The sequence below is a fragment of a genome, unplaced genomic scaffold (assembly GCF_019419815.1).
Source record: "Pyrus x bretschneideri cultivar Hongxiangsu unplaced genomic scaffold, Pyrus_bretschneideri_v1 Contig29, whole genome shotgun sequence".
Classification (NCBI taxonomy): domain Eukaryota; kingdom Viridiplantae; phylum Streptophyta; class Magnoliopsida; order Rosales; family Rosaceae; genus Pyrus; species Pyrus x bretschneideri.
The window spans coordinates 4035143-4050183 of record NW_025999601.1 but is presented as its reverse complement, the minus strand read 5'-3'; the positions used below and the strand labels follow the sequence as shown (position 1 = coordinate 4050183).

Genomic DNA, 15041 nt, shown 5'->3' with positions numbered 1-15041 from the left:
GTATTTTCCCCAGCTGTCAGATGCAGTCTCTGTAATTCAACTGTTCAATCATTTACTGAACGCAATAAGTAATATTGTAATAATAGAAAATTGATTGGAATTTGGTGTACCGACACTTCAACTTGGGTGTTTTTAGTTTGTTTCTCTATCAATTTATTATTTGTAGAATATTGAGTTGATTGTTGCATTGTGATTTCACTAGAAAGATTGAATGAATTAGTTATTTTATTATAATGTTTATCTATCTTTCTTCTTTTGATATATTTTTTAACAATTTTTGATGTAGAAAATAGACTTTTTCATGTGTTTAGCAAATTTTTTTTTTTTATACATGTGAATGTACAAGGGACCAGAGTCAAAGAACTCTGGAACTCAACTTCAAAGGATTGCCTAGGGTCCCCCAAATTCTCAGGGCCGCCGTGGATAAATACTCTTAACACACTAGGGCTACAAAGGCTCCAAAATTCCAACTATTATCTTATATTCTCCCATCCAAGAATTTAGAGAAGAAATATTATTTAGGAATGAGTATGCCGCTTTTTTTAGTTCAAACATGAACACCTAAATCAGCGGCCGCCAACGTGTGAGCAACAATGAAAACAGTTCATAGGAAAAGGATCTTTCTATTTTGGCTTTGTACCTAACAATAACTAACTCTACCAGCCTATAAATTGGACCAGAAAGCATTGAAAATCTTTCATTTGACACAAATTACCGTTGATAATAATGTGTAAAAGAAAAGATCCCACACTGGAATATTTTCTCATGACATATGCCAAATCTGCAGAGTTTTGAACGTGGACCACTTGTTTTGTTCAAAGGAATTAGGCCATTTTGAGGAGGAAATATTGGAAGATAGATATATAGTCCACACTGCTAGGTCATGGATTATCCTTCACTCAACACTTTTGGCCTTTCTTTCTTGAGGATCTACATAAAACTGGAAATTGGAAGGCATGTATTATGTCCTGCACGTTGCATGCAAGTGCCTATTCAACTTTTGACCACCAAAAAAAGGCCATTCAACTGAAAACATGAAATGGTGTCGGAGCTAACTGTTTTTTTTTTTTTTTTTTTTTTTTTTTTTCTTTCTTTTTGTCAAATTCATACTCACGCCTTGGTGCAATGGCAACACTCTTCTCCATCATTATAGCAGATGACCACTTGTGTCGGAACCAACTGTTTTCAATATTATAGGGAAGTTGCCGGCCTGGGTTGGTAACTCGGCTTTCGAAGAATGAAAGAAAATAAATAAAATAAAATAAAAATTAGTAAAATAAAATAAAATGATTGGGGTTTGCCCCTTTGTTTAAGTGCATAAAAATTCTGCTGATCTCAATCAACATTGTCGTGTTCCGTGCGTTTATGATGATGGGCACTGAAATTTTCTTCTGAATAATCAAAAGCTCTCTCCCTCCATCTCTTAATATAATATTGTGTGCGTGTAAGCAGGCATGTGTGTGAGAAATGGACACGAGACAGAGACAGATAGCTCTACACCGACAAGATAGAGATAGTCAGCTGATGAACAAATTAGTTTCTTTAATTTTCTCTCTAATGGTTTATAAGATTGCTAATTAATCATGTTTTCAGGTTTATCAAGAGCTTAAAGCTTTGGAATTTATAGTAGATTATACAAAATATATTAATCATACATTAGGATTTGGATGTTGGCCTGTTGTTTTAGGTCAAGGGGAGGAATTTGATAGTCATAGATGAAGATTAATTTTAAATTTATGAGAAGGTGGGTAAAGAATTTTTCAAATAATCAAGTCTTAAAACTGATTACCATTAGGCTTTGGAAGTCAACTACTCAAATGATCAAATCAAAACATCTCATAGAAACTAAGCTACACTTGGAGGAAATAACTCCACTCTATTAATGTGTACAACACGTTGGAAAGCACCTATTGTTTGATCTCAACCATGATTATATCTTCGTGTGATTCTGTGAGTGGCTCATTCAGTATTTGATCACGTCATATTGTAAGTCAAAACCAAACGCTCATTTAAAAAGATATATCTTCGATCTTATTTATCTTGTGATTAGAATATTACACTTACACAAAAATATACTCATGTGACAATGAAGTTTTTCTACACAGTAAACCTCTCCCACGCATGACAATAACTAAGTATGAGGTCCCCTGTCGATCTTCTTTCTCTCCAAGTCTTTTCAAAATCACAAGTCACAACCAGTGGCCTAGTTGAATATATGGCCAATTAATTTATCAACCAAATTTAAAATAACATCTCATCTACTAATTAATTAAATAAAGCCATGTGAAAACTTAGGTTTTCAAAGTAAGTGTATGTATTAAAATATATGACTTAAATAATCATGTGATGCATCTCCCAATTAAGTCAAAGATATTGCATGTAAGCATCCATTAAAACCTGATGTATTTGTTGCTTCTTGGAAGTTGTTAAAAGTCCATTTTGGTTATTAAATGAAAATTAACAAGTGAAAACTGACTTAGAAATTGCCATTCAATTCCTGCATCATCAGAATAATATAATATTTCAGAAAATATTAACAATGTAATTTAGCTCCATTTGTCGGCGCATTTGTATTGCTATTTTTAATATAAATTGAAAATAATTTTTTTAAAAAACGATATTATCTACACTAAAAGAGTCAAGGAGTGGATTAAGCCTCATAATGAACTAGCAATAATTTGATTCAAATTTGTCTTTGACAAGAATCGAACGATACCAAACGTAGTTATATCGTAATTGTAGTAAGCCTTTCTATTTGGGAGAAGAAGCTGTTTTTGGTCAACTTGTGCTGTCTTCAGGAAGGTTGCAGATGTTAGACAAGATGTACAATCATCGCAAAAACGAATCTTTTGTTTGAATATGTTGCTAACCAAACCACCTTTTTTTTTTTGTTTTGAAGTGTACGTACAAGTGTTTTGGTGTTGAATTTGTATGTCTTTTAATAAATGTTGAGAACGTGAAGAACTTGGAAAATAAGTTTGCTTGCCACATTTAAACATCTTGCTGATTACCACTTAGTCTCTAGGTATGTACTCGTTCTACGTTGAACAATTGAAGGAGGTTCTAAGTTCTGATCTCATGGTCACTAGAGGAACCCCATCTATGTGTTCGATTGGTACAAAAATATTGGGAAATTGGTTGTTCGAATGATTCGAAAGCATCCAAATGTTGAACTAAGGGTGATATGATGAGATGAGGAGGACGTCCAATCGATTTGTTTGGCAACCAAAATTTAGCTTCCGATCATTTTAGCTAATTGCTCAAAATTATTTGTGTAACAATAAAACAACCACACGAGCAAAACAATTTTTGCTGTAAAGTATAATAATAAAATAAAAAATGCGTTATAATATGAATAAATTTAATAGTGAATTTTTCACCAAGGAATTTATCACGTGAACAAATTTGGAAAATGAAATCATAGCGGCAACCAAGGTTATACGGGTCCATTGAAATTTTAGCACAATTGAGAAAAAGTAATGCAATTGGGCCGATCCAGTTTACTCTTCTTCTACTCTGCCTTTGCATCACAAGGGAGGATTGTGTAGGAGCAGTTTGGTTTAGGGTTGCCCTCCCGCACTTTTTTCCATGAGTGAACGGTTAAAATTTAACTAAATCCCGTTCACTCATGGAAAAAAAAATGTGCGGATGAGAATTTCGAATAGAAGGTGATACGTTGGAAGATGAGGGTTGTTTTCATGAACAAAGAATTTCAGCAAATTGATGCGCCATGAGCAAATGCTGTAAATCATGTTTACATATATTTACTGGAAAAAATTAACTGAGATCTAGACTCTTTAGATTTGAAATCAAAGTTGATCTCTAAGGAAATGACTCATCCGCATTCACAAATCAACAAAGTTCAAACAGGAGCTATACTATCATTTAGGGAGCGTTTGTTTGCCCTCACTAAGTTGGACTGGACTGGACTGGACTAGCTATTAATCCAATACTGTGTTTGTTCCATGCTGGGACTAACATTAATGAGACTAAAAGGGACTAGCATGGACAAAACCCTTCACTAAGAGATCTTAGCGAGACCCCCCAATAACCATGGGACTAGCTAAGACTATCCTCTCTTTCTCGTCCTCGTCATGCTTAACGACCACTCCCGACAGACTCCTCGTCATCTTCGGTCACCTAGATCAATCATTAACTTTCCGACTCTCTTTCAGATCCATTTCACAACCAACTTTCATATAAAATATACCAAATTGAAGCTGGGAGTGACAAGATTACGATTTTACCTGAATCGAGGCTAAAATGTGGTCGAATGTGGCCGGAAAATGGTCTGGAAGTCTCGGCCTGTTTGGGCTTCTTCAAATCCATGACAGATTCGAGCATTCAAAGCTAAGATCTCGATCCAAGGATGGTGATGAATTCTTTGGCAGTGCTAACTTCATCCAATTTAATGAGGGTTGGCCGGAAAACACATCGGGAAACCTGCAACTCGTCGGGAAAATTGAAGCCGTGAGGTTCCATTCGAACAACGCATAGCTAGAGAGGGAGGACAGAGAAATAGAGACTTGAATCAATAAGGAGTTTGACCAGGAATGAGAAAGAGACATGAATTGAGAGGTCTAAGAGGAAAAAAAGAGGGAGAGGGTGGGACGATGAGAGAAGAGGAAAAGAGTGGGACGGAAATGGTAGGAAAAGATAAAGAAAAATATAAGATCATAATAAAATATTAATAATTTATATATTAAATAATATAATATTAGAAGTTGTTATTATCCAGCTTCTTAGTCCAATACTGCACCAAACGCTTCACTAAGTTAGTCCAGTTTAGTCTAGTCTAAGCCAGTCCAGCTTAGTCCTTGAAGCTAATCCAGTCCGAAATAGTCCGGCGCAACAAACGCCCCCTTAAGGATCGAAGCGAAACAGGATAAGCAATGAATGATCGATTGTTACTCAGCAAATAGCAGCAAGGGTGCCAAGGGAGTGATTTATACAAGGAAACGAATACAAATGACTGAAAACAATGGATAATATGCTTCTAAGAAAGATCATTCAGATCAAAAGGAGAAAAAAAAAAATCAAGTCAATCTAATTACCCCAGAATACAAAACGACATTTTTAACTCCGAAACAAGCCTTCTGTTTTGTGCTCAAAATAGAAGTTCAACAAACTTAAACTATCCCAAAACACCGTCTCCAACAAAGTAAATTAACTATCGCTCAGTAACAATATGCTTTGCACGACTAGTTGATAACCTAGCCTTCTTCTCATCTTGCTAGTTGTTACTAAGTACACTCTACAGCAAGCAGCCGGTTCAATAGATACTAACATACTTGCCTATTAAGCAAGTAGAGGTACAAGTGACAGGACTCCTTTAGAGAGACGTCCTCATTCCAATATCTCTCGCAAATCAAATATACAACATTGTAACCCAAAAAGAATATTACTAAAAGAGAAACAACTGAGACCTAGATTTCAGGCCTTACCATTCCACAACCAGGGTTATTTCTTTTCCCAAAAGCAAACCGTCCAAAGACAACTCGTCTCGTATTTTATTTGTTACTCTAATACAAATTATTAAACTTGACATTTCTTCAAAGCAATCCAAGTACATCATCTAATTTATGAATGTTAAATTGAATTCACCATGTAACAAACAAGAAGAATTTCACGAGATGTCAAAGATTTTCTATTTAATTCAAAACAAGCATGTTCAGCAGTTAACCTCAAAAGACAAGCATTTCGACTTTCCAAGGGAACTTATCGGCAAATTCAAGAAAAGTAGAAGAACTCTTGATCTATGCATGCACACGCCCCTAGATGGGACTGATGTAATTCACAAATCTACCTGTTGACCATGGGAAAATAGAACCATCAGGTAACTCCAATAACGCCTATTAAATTTGTAAAAGAAGAAGTCCAAAAGTTCAGCACATAAATCAGGCATCGTTGCTATCTCATTCTTTCCTCTCTTTTTTCATTTGGTTTTGACAACTGACGCTTGATAGCATAAACCACATAAATTTCAAACTCTTGAACAACAATACTTGTAAGTTGTAACATATTCATTATTCACCAACGACATTTCTGACAACAGTGCAAGTACATCCCACCTCTGCGAAAGATGTAGTCATTAAACTCAGTGAATATAACAATACTACTAAGGAAGTGATTTCAGCACATCCCTTTTGGCCTTCTCTCCCCCCGCAGCCCCATGTTTACTTCTAGCCTTTGGATTGAATAAATGAAACGATAATCAAAGGACATAAGTAAACAACAGTGTGCAGAAGAAGAAATGGGGTGTGTGGAAATCATTTCCCTACAGCAAACATTTACCCATTTGGCCAATTTAACGAATCAATGGTAAACGGTGCTAATTTATGATTATTGTATTCATAGGAATTTAACACGGTTAGAGCTTACCTTCTTAATCTATCAACTAACATTAGCTTTTATAACGAAATAAAGGACAATAAAAGTGGCAAAATTATACAGATGAACATTATACTATATAACAAGCCTACAGAACATTGAATAGCAATTAACAAACAACACGCCGGTAAAACGATAGGAAGACGTAAACATGGATGCAACAACACCAAATTAAGAGAAAATGAGGAGCAGTAGGAACCTTCGGAGGAGGTGGCCAAGGCGGGGAGCTTGGAGATAAGGCAAGCGGACGCAATGGCAGTGTGGAGCGGTTGAAGAGAGCTCAATTCTCGCCGCAACAGCCTTCCAATGCAAATATAAACAAGATTATTACATTCATATACATTTGAAATGTGTGTGTGTGTGTGTGTGTTGCATCTATATGAAAGAAAGAAACTACCTTGAGGAAGGGGAGCGACGAGCCATGAAATTGGACGGAATCGAAGGGCATGGCGCTGCTGAAATTCTTGTTCTTGCTGTTGACGTCGCTGCTCGGAAAAACGCGCGCAGAATTGTCGATCTTCCAGCGATCGAAGCTGACATTTTTTTATCTCTGTTCGTCTGTGTATTTCGATTCCAAACCCTAAAACCTCTGTAAAGCCCCCATTTCACTCACAGAGAGAGTGATGGGGACACAGCTCTAATTCACGTCCTGCGTCGTATTGGGTTGGGCTGGATGAAATGGTATCGTATACGGGCCCAATATATTTTGGGCTTTTAGCCTGAACTTTCGACCAACATGCCAAGTGGGTAGTTGTCGAAATATATTTCTTTTACAAAGCGATGTTCTATTATTCTAGTAAGGGGCTTTTAGATCACGGTCCAAAAATGTAGGCTGTTTTTCGGACTAAGTTCAGTTATTTAATTACATATTTTTGTATCAATTATTCAATTTTATATTTTTAGATAAAAAATTTAAATTCATTACCTTTTGTGATAAAGGCATATAAAATATATATATATATATGTAATGCAATTAATCTGTGTTATAGGTAGACTAACAACAAAAACCTATGGCATAGGCAGATAGACAATTAAATATATATTCTACCCATAAGCAAGATATGAAACATAACTACAAAATACAAAAATATAACACCTACAAGTAAGATACAACTATACATGTTTATTATAAATATAAATCCTTCATATAGTAGATAAATACAATCAACCTATGATATAGGTTGATTATTGACACACCCCGACCAAAATCAAGGCGTGTTGCCCGTCACGCGAAGGTGACGTAGCCATGTGCACAGTGCGGCAACAATATTGATATAAGAAATGCGAATAAATAAAACCCAACTAACTAAAGTACTAGATAAGATAAGGTGCAAGACGAAATAAGTGTGAATTCACAACCAAAGCATAAGTAGCTTAAGTGCAGTCCAGCTGGACGAATACTAATTATACAACACCAAAGGTAAACCTACAATGGTGATATTCTGTCAAAGCTGCCATGGATTCCTCGCAAGCCACCAAAAAACACTCTTAACTAGAACCTGGAGGGGTGCAAAACAAAAAGTGTGAGTGGGCAAAAACAAAGCTTTTCAAAACCATTTCATTTATCAAAGATTGTAACCCCTCGCCGTAAAACCTGTATAATTTCTCAGAAAATAGAATACATATTTATACCACAACCATGCTCAAAATAGCAAACTTCACAAATATGCCATATCGAATATCTCAGCAATAAAATATGTAAGCCAAGTGATATAAATTAATGCAAATGATATGTCAGCCGCAGTCACCTAACGTGACATGTACGGCTGAATCTAGAGCTCATCCATCTAGCCGAAGTCACCTAATGTGACCTGTACAGCTCAAATCCACATCTCAACAAATATACATGCACACGAGTTGGAACCACCTAAAGTGGTTTGTACGACACGACTGGGTATAAATAAGTACGCTAAAGTGCTATGATCACGTGAAGACTGTGTGAATAATCGCGGGTCACCTACGAGTCGGAAACACCTATAGTGGTCTGTATGACAGGACTGTGCACCTAACTTGAATCCAAGGTGAGCGTATGGTGCGGGAGGTGAACATCACGTGAAGGACTGTGCCCTAACTCTAGGCAGAAGCACTAACACCGCGGTGCAAGTTTATGAGCTCTCAACACATCTCACATAATCAACCAATTTACATAAACAATCTACAACTCACCTGGTATTTACCTGAGTGTCCACAGAGTCAAATCACAATATGTACATTTCATACAAATTCATAGTCTAAGCATAAATCAATAGGCATGGCATTTCAAACATAATTTCATTTAAATCAATTTTCTGGGAAAAATCTCAGGTATATAGGTATATACGGAAAACCAAAAGCCCACTCACTGGTTTGTGGAAGGGTCCTTGATTAACTGCACTTGTCCTGAGGATAGGTCTCACATATATGTGAAACAACTATATAAACGTTAATTTAAAGCACATAAACGAAACTAGCTAATAACATCTCATACATTACTCAAATTGGGTGTTTGAATATACCAACATAATCTACTCAACACCATAAACATCCCCATATTTTTAAAATAATTTTTGGACCACCCACGCGTCGCCACGTACCGGTAAGGGCACAAGCGCGCCCCCACGCGCGCCTAACCCTGACGGAAACTTAACTACCGTTAGGAATATTCCGTGGAATATTCTGTTAAACATACCTAACGTCGTTAATCGCCGTTAGGAATATTCTCCTTTCTTCTCCGGTGGATCACCGGACTCCGCCGCCTGGCGCCATTTGTGTCACCGGAAATTGGAAAATTTTCAAAGCTTGATATCTCCGCCATTTCTCAACGAATGAAATTTGTACCAAAATGAAGCTTACAACGAGTAGAAAAAAACCTTACCACTTGAAGCCTTGAAATCCACGGGATCTCGCCAGAAAACCCTCAAACACTCCAGCAACCTCTGCAACTTGATGAACTCGAGCTTCCCGATGTCCAAAACACTTCAAAATTACTCCCCGAGCTTCGTGAAGACGTCCTAAAGCTTCCTATAAGCTTAAAACTCACTGAAAATTCCACGATCACAACTGCATGAACAGTAACCCAAAATTGGGTTCTCTGGTTTCCGGGTTTTACGAGTTCTCACGTCGAACTAAGGGTATGGATGAGCTCTTGAGCTCACAAAGAACACAAAAGCAACCTTCTCGACATTGATCCATGAAAGATGAAGCTAGTTTGAAGAGTGACTGTACAACTTGTACGGACAACGGATGTAATCTGAGAGAAGGAGAGAGAAAGAGAGAGTCAACAGAGAGGTTTAGGTGTGTGTGTGTGGTCCTCGTGGGTCACCAACCAAAAACAAAAGAAAATAAAACCTAAGTCCTAAGTAGTTCCAAAAGTATAGGAAAGTTAGGAATTAGACCACAACCAAAAACATATCACACATAACACATTTCAACGTCCAAGGGTAATTAAGTCATTTCATTACCCTCGAGGATAAAATAATATACACCTTCGAGACAGGCTGTCACAATTATAAAAAATAAAATAAAAAAATTATAAATGGGGTTTGGAACAGAAGAACAAAAAATTAAATTAAATTAAAGAGATTACTAAAAAGAAATTAATTTTTATAATAAATCTTATCAATAAATAATACTTACTGATAATAAAAGGATCTTAAATTTAAAAATTGGGACTTATTTCAAGAAACTGGATTATTTCTAATATTGGTCAAAAAATTGGACTTACATCAAGTTTTCCCTCCTAGTAATACGAGAGTGTCGAGGGATTTGAATTCGATTAAAAGGTAGTAAGAGCAAGAGCACACTATTCAAATCAACTAAATTGTCATATATCTATGTTGTACAAACATTATGTGTTATCTGTTGCACCATTTGGTATGTTATAATCTACTCGTGAAACGGTGAACAGGTTTTCTATAGCATTAGAGTCGGGAACTCTCCAACGACAAAAAATTTGGCATGCGACTTGCTCATCTGTGAATGACATCATAATTCTCGACTCTATCTACCCTTTTATAACCATCTAGTTTCTCAGTACGTGTTTAGGGTTGGTTTGGTACTGCTGTGCTTTGAAAAAAAGCTACTTCTGCTGTGCTGTGAGAATAAGCAGCTGTGAAATAAAGCAGCAGAGTGTTTGGTAAACTTTTTTGTAAAGGTGCTTTTGAAAAAAAAAAAAAAAAAAAGCAGTATTAGAGTGTTTGGTAAACTTTTATGTAAAACAGATGTGAAAAAAAGCTGGTTTTTCAAAGCTTGGTTTTGCAGCTTCTTGTTTTTGGCTTTTTTTCATCCAAAACTGTGAAAAAAAACTGAAGCTGAGTGTTTACCAAACACAAAAACAACTCCCAACTTTTTTTGATAGCAATTTTTTTCAGAATCATCTCAATACCAAACCAGGTCTTAAAATACCAATTGGCTTTCTCGTGTGTGCAGTCTCCGAATCATTATTGGTATTTGTTTAATTTTACTACCTTTACCTTTAGAAAATTTGTATTGGATTCTTTTTTCCTTTAGAAAATTGGTAGTGTGAAAGTTTCACCAAACTCTCCTAGTTTAGATACTTTAGTATGTGAGCTACAAAACAGCAGGAAGTGAAAGATATCAGCTTCCGTGGAGCAGAATTAACCTCATTTTCTCATGATCTAAGCAGCCTGTCAAAACTCAGAAGATCAATATACTTACGTACTTGTTACTAGATGAATCATTTCCAATTTACTTAATATCCTTACAAATTCTCTCATCTAAAACTCTTCGTCGTCGAGTGTTGATCTGGTGATGGGGGTCGCCCATCTCCCCATATGAGCGGTATAGTTTACGCACCGAATAACTCCTCTTCCATTAGGACCGTCAGGAAAGTCGATGACACTGATGCTTCCTGCATCAAGATGAAATGATCCCAACCATTCTTTTGTCAGATTCAGGCAGTGGCCCATCAGTGCTATGTGCAATGCAGGATGGCCAACTGCTACAACAACTCTTTCTGGTTCGGCTTCAGCAGCTAGTTCGTTTATGAGATACTGCCAGGCTTTCTCGGATTGGTCCCACACATCTCCCATCACACTGTCCTCGTATCCATTCAACCAACCAGGCCGAATAGGTAGAATCTTTGTTCCGCCCTGCAGAAAGAAAACAGTCACTCAATAAAACACACTGAAAAACAACGTTACACGACTAGCTTGTTTACCTTGGCGCATGGACTCTATTACAACAAATACAAAAGAAAAAAGAGGCGACAACGTGAATGTTTGATGCTAGTGCTGTACTGTTTTATTGTGTTGGGCTCAATCACCCAGTTATCTATCTCAGTTTAGGTTAATAAGTGAGATTATTTTCCGCGATGTAAACAAGAAGCAAGAACTTCTGTTATCAAGTTCAGATGTCTTGCCTTAGATGAGCGCTGAAGGATGTCTTCAACATCAAGGTTCTCCATCTGTTTCATTTCCACGCCACGCGGCACACAATCAACACCCAAGCAATCTGCAGCTTCTTGCACCTACAATTGCTTTAGCACGTAATTAACTAGGGAACAAAACTTAATACACTTTTAAACAGAAGATTTAAATCTCCAATTCTTTCACAACCCCCACCCACCAAAATTTTAGTTTCAAACAAGGAAGAGTAAAGGAGAGAATACTTTATTTTACTAACGGCTGGGGAAGATCTAGGATGAGCTTACTTTGGAGATGGTAATTGCTGTTTCAACACAAGCTTTCTTCGGACTGCTAACTATAGAACTCACTTTCAAATCAAGAAGTAGCTCTGCAGTTTTCTGGGACTGTAATGCATCCCCGAAAAGTACATTCAAATTCAGATCATAAGACAATGTTATGAAAATGTAAAAAGAGACAAAAAGTGGATGCCACACCTTTATAACCCCAAGCATGTCCATTGGTTGATCCCCGGTCGAAGGAAAACCAGTCTGTTTAACATTGAAGGTGACAATTTATAAATAAACATCTGAGGAACATTCAGCTTGGTGAATTCCCTTGATAGTCCAACCATAAATTTATACTCAACAAAACCAAGTGACAAAATATCAACCAAAAAATCGTGAGTCACTTTCAAATTATCACCTCATACCTCTGTGTCGCTCTGTGTGGATCCATGACAAACAAGTACAATGCGCTTACTTGCTTTCCTTCCCCCTGAACTTCCACTAGCAACCGGTGAACTTGGGGTCTGCATTAATATTGCAATACCATTTAGAGGACAGCATATCCAGTTACACTACCTACATAACAATGATACCTCCATGAACCACACAAATAATTCAAACAACAGAGAGAGAGGGAGGGAGGGAGGGAGGGAGGTTTGAAGATCTTTTTCTCCATACTTCCTAGTAAATAACAGAACGGAGAAATTAATCTGTTTCTTCTTTATCAGTAAGATGCCCTATACCTGGTTTAGGCGATTAAGGCAAATTAATGGTGATCCACCCTCAGCTCGTGGGATGAAATCCAGCACACTTACACCACAATTGCTCTGAACCAAAACCCTAAAGTACTCCGTTCCCAATCCTGATTTTTCAAAAAGAAAGTTTTAAAAAGTAATTAATGAAATGGACAAAAGTATGTTAAGAAAGAAATTTCGTATATCTGAGAAAGGAAAAATACCAATAGAAGTTGCAATGAGAGCTTGATTAACAGCATTGTGAGCAACCACAAGAACAGACCTGCTTTCATGCAACAGTATTCGATTCCAGCAGCTCCTAGCACGCGCCCATAACTCTCTCACAGGATAATGACCGTCAATAATAAAGTTTGCAGCATCTACCTGCCATTGATGAAAAGCTTCACCAAATTTTGCTTTTCCCTCATGCTTCAAGAGGCCCTAACATCAGAAAGTATACTAGCAATCATTGGACTATCTTCACATCATTTTGTTTAGTTTAACTCCTGCTGATGCAAAATTTGAAAAGTAAAATGGTTAAGAACATAGAAAATAGAACTCACTTGGAATGCATACAAGTCAATTTCCCTCAAATCAGAGTCCATAATCATTTCCTCTTCGCGAGGGCCCCATATAATTTCAGCTGTTCTCTTTGACCTCGTCAGGGGACTGCAGCACACGATGCAAATTTTAGCAGGGACGAAATGCAAAAGAAGAAATCTTGAACAAGGACAGTTAACGAGACTCAACAAAACTAAAAAAATCACGGATTTGATATATGCTAAAATGTGGTTGGTGGAAATGCTCAAGATGGTTGAATCTAATACATTGTCTTTGCTTATCGGAACAACACTCCCCTCACTTACAGTTTTGTGGCCTCTTGCATCACTGGAGATCCCAGCATGCGAAACTGGCAAATTGCACAACTGAAAGGTTGTGTTTTGTATCAAGAATTTGATTTCCAGAATTATAGGTTAAGGTTTTCTTTGAGTTACCACTATTCGTAAAAACTTAAGCTGTAAAAGGTGGAACAATTATTCATACTCAAATAGGAGAAAGTGGGATAAGGAAAGGCCGTAACGATTAACAAGACAGCTACCTTGGCTCCGACTACTCTACAACTAGTACAAAGTCTATGTTTCGATTGGATTTATATAGGCCTGAGTCCTGACATAACAGATTGATTGGATACTCCCACCAAATGCTCCCTTTTCCTATTGGATTTTCAGAATCATGGGAAAAGGTATTATGCAACGAACATTGCTTAACTCCTGCAAATCATAGTTGACACACATGCAAAACAATCTCATTTAAAATCACACCAAAGAGAAATGCAGAGATCCAAGGCTGTGATTTGTCTCCAAGTAGGAATGACTCCTTGCATCAACGCAGCCAGTCTTTTACTTAGGCAATTTAATTAATGCTTTAATCTCATAAATATTTTTCCATGTGGAACCTAAAACCCCAATCATATCCTCAAAAATTAAAAGCATTAACAATTGCTTAAAACAATGAGACCACATTCCCAACAATTCAATTATTTCTCAAGCATTACATAAGCTACAAAACAAATCGAAATGCAAAGATCCGAACCTGGTGAAGCAGACATCGAAGGCATCATCGATGAGCATCAGGCGAGAAGTCTCAGCCTGAGCCTCGCCTTTCTTGGTGAGCACAGAGAAATTGGAGCTCCCCTGGATCCGGCCCTCCTCGTTCCACGTGCTCTGCCCGTGCCTCACCAGCACCACCCTCTTTGCCCCCTTCACCGCTGGGAATGGCATCGACGAGTAGAGCTCGGAGCTCAGCTTCCTCTCCTCGGAGGACTTGGGTGCCTCCTGCAAGCCCGAGCCAGCCGAAGAGCATCGGATCCTGAAGGGGCTGGTGCTACTGCTAGGGTGCACCCTTGTCGGGTTTGGGATCGGGAAGAGGAAGACGACGGCGGAGCTTGTGCGGTGGACGAGAGAGGGAGTAGGAGTGAGTGAGATCATAATCTGGTATTTGGATTTGGAAGCGTTTGTTTCTCTGTGTTTTGGGTTGTTTGGCGCTAAAGAGCAGGAAAATCAGTTGGAGGGGGGGTTTTGTATGGTTACCGTTGCTTCTATGGGTCAGGATGAGGAGGGGGAAGGTAATACAGTGACACATGCGACTCTTGAAGTTCTAACTTTATTTTTATTTTTATTTTGTCGAATGATAAGTTTTGTTAGATTAGGTGTGATATTAGTTATCAACGAGATTCGAACCTACGCCGCCTTGAAGTTATCTTGCTTCATCTTCAAGAGAAATTTTTT

General features: G+C 37.6%; 1 protein-coding gene across 1 annotated transcript; it reads right to left on the bottom strand.

Moving 5' to 3' along the window:
- Nucleotides 1–11023: 11023 nt before the first annotated feature.
- Nucleotides 11024–14829, bottom strand: LOC125479504 (probable 2-carboxy-D-arabinitol-1-phosphatase). Its single transcript, XM_048588914.1, has 9 exons — nt 14347–14829; nt 13317–13422; nt 12978–13194; nt 12763–12881; nt 12445–12543; nt 12230–12283; nt 12041–12139; nt 11750–11857; nt 11024–11480 (listed from the first exon to the last, which is right to left on the bottom strand). The coding sequence occupies exons 1-9, from the start codon at nt 14739–14741 to the stop codon at nt 11106–11108; spliced, it is 1572 nt and encodes a 523-aa protein (XP_048444871.1). The 5' UTR covers nt 14742–14829; the 3' UTR covers nt 11024–11105.
- Between the last annotated feature and the right edge of the window lie 212 nt (nt 14830–15041).

Coding starts and splice junctions, on each gene's coding strand:
- LOC125479504 (XM_048588914.1), bottom strand. CDS start 14,741: ATGATCTCACTCACTCCTACTCCCTCTCTCGTCCACCGCACAAGCTCC. Junction 13,195..13,316: donor TTGACTTGTATGCATTCCAA/GTGAGTTCTATT, acceptor TTCTGATGTTAG/GGCCTCTTGAAGCATGAGGG. Junction 12,544..12,762: donor GCCTTAATCGCCTAAACCAG/GTATAGGGCATC, acceptor ATATTAATGCAG/ACCCCAAGTTCACCGGTTGC.